At 39.1% G+C, this 9,032-nt stretch overlaps 1 protein-coding gene across 1 annotated transcript; it reads left to right on the forward strand.

The window, feature by feature from the left end:
- The first annotated feature begins 238 nt into the window (after positions 1–238).
- Positions 239–973, forward strand: LOC131694203 (calaxin-like). The gene has a single exon (XM_058982699.1). The coding sequence runs from the start codon at positions 292–294 to the stop codon at positions 955–957; it is 666 nt and encodes a 221-aa protein (XP_058838682.1). The 5' UTR covers positions 239–291; the 3' UTR covers positions 958–973.
- The last annotated feature ends 8,059 nt before the right edge of the window (positions 974–9,032 follow it).

Consider the following 9,032-nt stretch of genomic DNA (forward strand, 5'->3'; position numbering starts at 1 on the left):
CGATGTAGTTGTCTTGGAGAACAGAAATGATTAGTCTGTTCTGGAAATTGACCATATTTAGATAATAGGTGAATAAATTTGCAGCACGCACGATTCGTTGTAATGATGGTTGAAATATATTAGGAAGCGGCAAATTATCTGTGAGCGCTCTTACTAATTAGATTCAAGTTCGAGCTAGCGTCGACACTGTTCCTCAAATGAAGTGATTATATCAGATAGTTGTGATGGAACAAAGCAATCGGTGGGAAGCGTTAAAGAAAAATTGTAAAACCCAAAACTACAACAAATAACATGTCCATTGATACGACCCTCAAACTGGGCGAGGAAATTCGCTTTCTGAGCAAAATCAGCAGTACTGTGAGGCAGCTAGTCAAGCGAACGCATTTCACAATGAACGAGCTGGAAGTGGTTTTGTTGATTTACTATAAACTACTCAAGGACGACGATAGTGGACTCCGTGGATTGCGTCAGCACATTACCCGGCACCAGTTCACGAGAGTATTTGATATGGTTTTCGGATTAACCGACGAGACCATGCTGGGACGGATCTATTCCGCACTGGACAGGGGTGTGAGTTCTCACGTAACGATGGAAACATGGGCCACTACGGTATCGCTGTTCCTGCGAGGTTCTTTCGAGGAGAAGATTCGATACTGTTTCCAGGTGTACGACATCCAGGGGGATGGTGTTATCCGCCGGGATCATATGATGCTGCTGATGAAGAATACCGCTATCAAGCACCAGGAAGAGGACGTTGGCGAAGTGGTTAAAGATTTGGTCGATATAATCCTGCACCGGATGGATGCCGATCGGGATGGATCGATATCGTTTCAGGACTATCAGCAAACGGTTCGGCAGCGGCCGGAGCTTCTGGAGTGTTTTGGTCAGGCGTTGCCTGATCGTGCACGGGTTCACGCCTTTTCGAAGACTTTTTTGGAACGGGGTCGAAAGTATTAAGTGGAATCAAATTTACGATAGGTTTAACTAAATTATTTTTGATAACATACATAAATATATTACTATACTGAACGTTTTTTGGGTTGGGAGACAATGCTCTTTTGGATGCATATGGAAGTCATTAAGGTGCATAATCGTATTTTCAACAAATTAATTTATTTTAAGTCTTTGAATGGATGCGATGGAAGCCGTAGCTATAATTGTTAAAGGAGGGGAGATCAGCTGACAACGCCTAAACAGAAAAACGTTTGCAGTGAATGCGGGCAGGCAGAACCGTCATTAGAAAGATCTGTCGAGATACCCAAAGACTAGGTCCTGTTTGGTGGCTTAAGTTATAAAACTGAATTTCATCAGAATGAAAATCTACAACTCTCGGGTGAGCGACCGAAAATGGTCGCAAAGACAGAATATGCATTGTAAAACCCGCTTACAATTTATTAGAATGTAAAAATCGAAAACAAACTCCAAGCGTAAAAATCGGACTGAGATCCTTCAGTATAAGAATTGCTTATAAAGCTCTCACCCGCTAAACTCAACATGGACGAACTTTTAGTATAAAAAGCCGGGTAATATAATTCATACCCAGGAGTATCCGTATTTGTTTGTTTCGGTTTTTTAAGGAAGGTTTTCTGCATCCAAATCTTGCAGAAGAAAGTCCCAATCCTATTTCAATGCTTAAAGTTTGTATCCGATTTTTACATTCTGCTACAAAACCTACCATTGATTCCAAATTTCTTCGTTTCATCATTTGTTAAATGAAAACCGGTGTATAGGTTGGTGTAAATCAGTTAGAGCGCGACGTTCCATACATACTGTTTGTGTAGGATACGGCAGGTTAGACGCCAGCGTCCCCCAGATGCTTGAGCTGTATTGAAACTGGTCCTGAGATTGCGGCGGCTTTGGAGGTTGATGAGGCTGCTGGATACCTCTGGGCTGTGTTGAAAGCGACTCCAAAACATAAAGAAAATCCGTAAGGTCTATCAACATATCTTGCTCATTAGCCGATAAAAACGTCTCCCATCTGATTCATAAATCCATGGTTGCCAAGAGGAATCGGCAGAAGTAATTCATATTCAAATTGGATTTAAGTGTGCAATATAATTGTTTTTCAATGATCCAATAATTATATTTCCCTTTGGATTATGCATTTCATGTGTTTGGAATGGTTCGCTTGTAATGTTTTACTTAGAAGTACAGGGTGTTTGGTTCATGGTTAATAATCACTCGTAGGGTGATTGACTATCATATTTGGAGAAAAAAATCGTTCTGCACATACCATCAAATCTCAACTGTTATGAGTTATTGAAGCTTTTGTGTTAAAAACTTATTTGTCTTAAAATACCTTTAACTCAAAAAGTATTTTTTGTATTTCAAATATTTTAGATCCATTGGGAAGGTGAGAAAATTTCACCTTGAGTGATGCCCTCGCATGTTTCAACTAATGAGTTTAAGTGACCTTTTCAAAGTAATTTATTTGAAATTTAACAATTTTGATCGATTTTTCGTTCATTTCTCGAACATCGTAATGGTCATCATCATTTTAATAATTTAAATTGTTAGTCCTGAAGAGCTGCGTAATTCGTTCTTTGACATGATATACTTATTTTTTCTTGTTTTCATGTTATTGGGTTATTGAATTCGGATATTTTCAATTCATTTTCACATAAACTGGCTCTAATTGAAAAAGTATGGCACTTATGGTTGTTTTCATTCGAAAGCCAGGAAAATTTTACAGAGAAAAATATATTAATACCTTTCAGTTAAGTGAATTTAGTGTTTTTTAGAAGTAAATTAGTTTAAAGTTAGTGTTATTATTAGCATTTTCATTAATTTTCTTAAAATAGTAAATAATAAACATCACCATTATTATTATGTAAATAGTGCATCTCAGCAGGTTCTACAATTATTTCTTTGACTCCATTCAATTATCTCTTTTTGTTTCGACCGAAAATCATTTTTATCACTTCGTTTCTTATTCAAAAACAACGATATCGAACCCACTACATTTGTAATGAGGTTCATGCTGTGTTGACTATTGAATAGCAGTGAAAAGATAAGAGATATGGATAAAGCGTCAAATAAAATGTTACAGAGCATGTTAAGAAGCACCAAATGAACAATAGCAACGATACATTTTGTTGATTAATAATTAGAATAATTGTAAAACTCCTCGAAAAACGCAAATTGCGAGCTAGTTTACTAGTAAAAAGTTATTATTAAGAGATATTTGTACATACATCGATAGGAAATTTTCTCAGCTTTACAATGAAACCTTTAAAATAACGCTATAAAGCATATTTTTTAGATAACAGTCTTTTAAGCACTTGCAAGTCGTTTACAGGAAATATTTAGAAATGAAATTGCAAAGAAATGAGAACAGATTGGAATACGATGTTGAAAAACAAATTATGAATTGTCCTAAAACCTAACTGTTGGATAATAAATATTGCTCGTATCGTAATTCATCATTTTGAGAAAATTAACAAAAACTTTCTCAAAAACACTAACTTTTAACTACTTTATAACTAAAAGGTATTTAAAATCAATTAACTAAATAATATAAGAACACCATTCAATAGGAAATTTTCTCAGCTTTCGAATGAAAAAAAAAAAACGGTTTAAAATGCAAAGCATATTCTTTGAGTTAGAGGTATTTTAAGATAAATAAGTTTTTTACACAAAAAGTTAAAAAACTCTGTAACGGTTGAGATTTTATGGTATGTGCAGAACAATTTTTTTCCTTAAATATGACAGTCAATCACCCCTCGAGAGGTTCTTAACCATGAACCAAACACCCTGTATAAAAAAATACTGTCCAAAATATGCCGGGAAAAATTAGTACCAAATTATTTTGGACGCTGCTAGATTTTCTTTCTTAATAGCAGTTTGTTTATCAAGTTAGAATAACCATAATGTAAAAATTCAAGTAGCGATAGGTTTAATGCTGATTATATTAGAATTGTTTATGTATCTCTATTAGGGTGGGACAAAAAATAGATTCCAGCTCCGAGCAACTTTTTTGGCACCATTTGGGTCCTAGAACAACTGTGCAAACTCTTAGCTCGATCCCTGAAACTATATTTTTGCGCCCACTGTTTAATGTTTACATGGGATTTTGTATGGGAAAATTAAATTTTACATAATTATTCCTCCAGGAGTCGCCCATTGCTTCCTAAAAATAAATGGTTATGTGGCTTTTATAGGCAATTTAACAAAGAAACAATGTCTCAAAAATCACGAAACAATCTGACGCTTGAGAAAAAAATATTTAAGCAGAAACCGATTGATGCTCTGACGATTGATAAAATATTAATTTTTTCTAGCACCACTGCTGTTGGTTGTCCAATAAAATGCAATTTTGTTTTGATCTTCTCTTAATGTGTCTAAATCATTTATCTATACTGTTTGGCCACTTCGCAAGAGTTTTGAGGGATAAATTGAGGCTTCTTTTGTACATAATAAGAGTAAGTTAAAGATTTTGTATATAATTCGCCCGTCAGCAGCAGTGATGCTATGAAAAATGAAATTTTCATCAATCTTCAGGACATCAATCGGTTTTTGCTTAATAACTTTTTCCGCAAGCATCAGATCATTTCGTGGTCTTCTAAACTATGTTTCCTTGACAAATTTCCTATAGAAATCAGACTATTTACTTTAGGAGATAACGGGCAGCTCTTGGAAGAATTGTTTTGCAAAAGTAGATTTCTCCATACGAAATCCCATGTAAACTTTAAACCGTGGGCGTAAAAATATAGTTTCACCGATCGAAATAAAAATTTGCAGAGTTGTTCTGGGAGCTAAATGGGACCCAAAAAATTACTCGGAGCGAAATTTAATTTTTTTTCATATAACTATGTCCCACTCTAATCTCTATTGTAGGCGAAAAGTAAAGCTCGAATGATCTGATAGAGGTATTTCCTAACAATTCCGCTGCTAAGCATTCGTTAATTTTTAACGTAGTCTACGATGAGTGATCCCAAGCAACCAAGAGTGCATATTTGAGAGTTGTCTAAGCACCCTGAGTTAAGTAATTTTCCCAACCGTGTGATTCTATGATAACAGTTTAAGCAGCTTTCAAGTACCATGCAGCTTGACAATTCTCTAAGAACTTTAGAGTAAGGTGGGGCAAAAGTGCGCACCTAACAGTTTTCGTAAAATAACTATTGGTAGAAAAGCTCTAGAAAATCGGCATGATTACATATTAATACTCTCATCGCACATCTTCAAAACGTAATACTGGATATCTCTTGGTTTTGCTTGTAATCCGAGAAATAGTTATTTTCTTATGAATACTCAAATGCGCACTTTTGCCCCATGGTCGGGGCAAGAGTGCGCATAGCACGGGGCAAAAGTGTGCACAGCTTAAATAGCCGATTTATTTCCGCCCATAAATTAAACTAATCAATTTTAGGACATCCATCCCCTCTTACTCTTCCTTCATAACTAAAAAGTTATAGCATTTAATATATTTTTTCTCCATTTTTTCCCCATAGTATCAATTTCAAAAATTTCAAGCGAGGTGGGCGGGGGTCTAGAATTGTCCAAATGATGTGAAATTTGGCATCTGAGCTTACTTTCACATTTGTCACAATATGAGAGGGGGGGGCCTTTGAGAATTCAAAAAAAACTTTTTTTTGCAATGCCCTAGTATGCAATCAGCAATGGTATGGCAATGGGCCCCGTGGTGGTGGAGGAATGCTATGTGGAAAGCTGAGCTGCAAGCAACCGGGCGGGTCATAGGTGGTGGATAATGTTTAGTCGCGATAGCAACTAGTTGTGATTCGCTACCCGAGCCATGTAGCGGGGCTGACTGCGGATGTGGTAGGACGAGGTAGTGGGCCCTACACGGTCTAGGCCTGAATACCACATGCCCTAAAGCAGCCCTGACAAGGCGAGTCAGCGCCGCCTTTAAATAAGCGCTTAGCCCAAGTCTCTCTCTCTTCCCGTGATCCTTCAGCGTTACTGCAAAGTTGGCGCAGGTCTAGCTAGTCGCCCATAAAAATAGCATGCTCAGGAAGTTCAACAATAAATTTAGGATGGACAAAATTGGCACAGACGTACGCAACGGAAACGGACAAGAGACTGGAAATTTGGGACATGGAACTGCAGGTCGCTTAACTTTATCGGGAGCACTCACATACTTGTCGTTATAGTGAAAGACCGCAAGTTCGACATTGTGGCGCTGCATCAGCGGCGCGGGTCTTTCGCGGGAACCAGAGCTGTGGCAATACACACGAGCTGGGAACAGCTTTTATGGTGGTGGGGGAGATGAAAAAGCATTTGATCGGATGGTGGCCGGTCAGCGACAGAATGTGCAGGTTGAGGATCAAGGGCCGGTTCTTCAACATCAGCATAATTAACGTGCATAGCCCCCCACCTCGGAAGTAGCGATGACGACAAGGACGAATTCTACGCGCAGCTGGAGCGTGAATACGATCGCTGCCCAAGACATGATGTCAAGATCGTCATCGGTGACCTTAATGCTCAGGTTGGCCAGGAGGTGGAATACAGACCGGTAATTGGAAGGTTCAGCGCCCACCAGCAGACGAACGAGAACGGCCTAAGACTAATCGATTTCGCCCCCTCCAAGAACATGGCCATAAGGAGCACCTTCTTCCAGCACCGCCTCTTGCACCGATACTCCTGAAGATCACCGCAATTTATTTATTTATTTATTTATAATTAATTAATTAATTAATTAATTAATTAATTAATTAATTAATTAATTAATTAATTAATTAATTAATTAATTAATTAATTAATTAATTAATTAATTAATTAATTAATTAATTAATTAATTAATTAATTAATTAATTAATTAATATCAACAGACACAGTGTGGTCCTAATGATAATTTCTTAATCTATTTAAAAAGTCAAATTGTAATCTGCTACGTGGAATGTGAAGATCAAACTCGGATGACACTCTGTTGAAGGTCCGCTGCAAACCAATGATGGCACCGTTTACTCCATAGTTAGTCCGGTGAAGAGGTAATCGGAGGAATAAATTATTGCGAAGGGCGCGAGGGCGAACGTTCATGTTTATCGCACTGAGAAGCTCGATGCAGTCAATTCGATATTGCAAAATATCCGAAATCGTCATAGCACGGAATAGATCCCGTCGCACTTGCAATGTATCGAGTCCAATAAGCAAACCCCGGCTTTCATAACTTGGCAGCTGGTGAGGGTTGCTCCAAGGCAATCGACGAAGGGCAAACCGAACAAATCTGCACTGTCTCAATTCGATGGACACCGTTGAGATAATGAGCGTTCCACACAACTGAACAATATTCCAGAGTTGATCGAACGAGTGAGCAGTAGAGAGATTTCAAGCAGTAAATATCTGAAAAGTGCTTAGATATTCTCATTATGAACCCCAAACAGTGTGATGCCTTTGCGACAATATAGCTGATATGCTGTTTAAACGTCAGTTGTTCATCGAGAAAAACTCCGAGATCTTTGACGCAATTCGCTCTGTCAATTGTGGATTCAGCTAGACAGTAATCGAAACGAATTGGCGTTTTTTTCCTCGAGAACGTAATGACCGTACATTTCTTGGGGTTTAGGGTCATTCGGTTGATGTCGCACCATTCTGCAAAGGTTTCCAGTTGGCGTTGAAGAAAAGCTGCATCATCAGTATTCCGGATTCTATGGTATAACTTGAGGTCGTCGGCGAAAGACAACCGTGGTCCTTCTAAACAAAAGTTAACGTCGTTGAAATACAGAAGAAAAATCAATGGACCGAGATGGCTACCTTGCGGAATACCAGATGAAGCAAAGAACTCTTCGGATACACAATCACTTATCTTGACTGCTAGACGACGATCACTGAGATACGATTGCATCCAACGGAGAATATTAGTACCAAAGCCAAGTCTATCCAATTTTGCCACTGCAATAGCGTGATTTATCTTGTCAAAAGCAGCTGAAAGGTCCGTGTAGATAACGTCAGTTTGAAGGCCGTCTGACATAGCATATGTAACATATGTTGTGAACGACAGAAGATTCGTAGATGTTGAACGTTTCGGCATAAATCCATGCTGAGTCTCGGAGATATACTGTTTGCAGTGGCTGGAGATGGGTTCCAACACAGCCATTTCAAACAGCGCTTAGCGTTGTAATACCACGGTAGTTCTCAACTACCTTTTTATCACCTTTTTTATGAACTGGAAACATGAAGGAGGATTTCCAGAGTTCGGGAAATACTCCGGTTGTTAGCGACAATTGAAACAGATGACAAAGAGGTTCAATTAGACCGGCAGAGCATTTTTTTAGAATAATAGTTGGTATACCATCTGGGCCTGCCAAAGTTGAAGCCTTCATTTTGCTAATCGCCAGTTGTACCATATTATTGTCGATATTGATAGAGTTCAAAGACTGGTATGATTGAGGTACATTGAGAGCCGCGCGTGAAGCCTGGGTCGGTGTCAGTTTCTCGTTGGAGAAAACACTCGCGAACTTTTCAGAGAATAGTTGGCAGATCTCCTGTAAACTAGAGCTCATACGTCCTCCATAGCTCATCGTTGAAGGCAACCCGGATTCCTTTCGTTGCTCGTTTACATGCTTCCAGAATGTTTTAGGTTCGGACTTCAACTTACGTTGCACGTTTCGCAAGTAACGCAACAAACAGAGACGCAAATTGATCATGTTCTGATTGATGGATGGCACTTCTCGGATATTATCGACGTAAGGACCTATCGGGGCGCTTACATCGACTCGGATCACTATCTGGTGATGGTTAAACTGCGTCCAAAACTATCCGTAGTGAACAGTGTAAGATACCGGCGCCCGCCGCGGTGTAACCTGGACCGACTAAGGGAAACCAACGTCGCGATAACGTACGCGCAGCATCCTGAAGCAGCGCTGCCACCGGAGGAGGAGCTCATCGATACTCCCTTTGAGGACTGCTAGACCAGGACTAAAGCAGCCATAAGCAGCACTGCGGAGAGCTTCCTGGGATACGTACAGAGGAGTCGACGGCACGATTGGTTTGATGGCAAATGCCAAGAGATATTGGAAAGGAAGAATGCTTCAAGCTAATCGTCAGAACGGGGAGTCATATCGACGGAAGCGAAA

This window comes from Topomyia yanbarensis, chromosome 3 (assembly GCF_030247195.1).
Source record: "Topomyia yanbarensis strain Yona2022 chromosome 3, ASM3024719v1, whole genome shotgun sequence".
In the NCBI taxonomy this organism is placed as follows: Eukaryota; Metazoa; Arthropoda; class Insecta; order Diptera; family Culicidae; genus Topomyia; species Topomyia yanbarensis.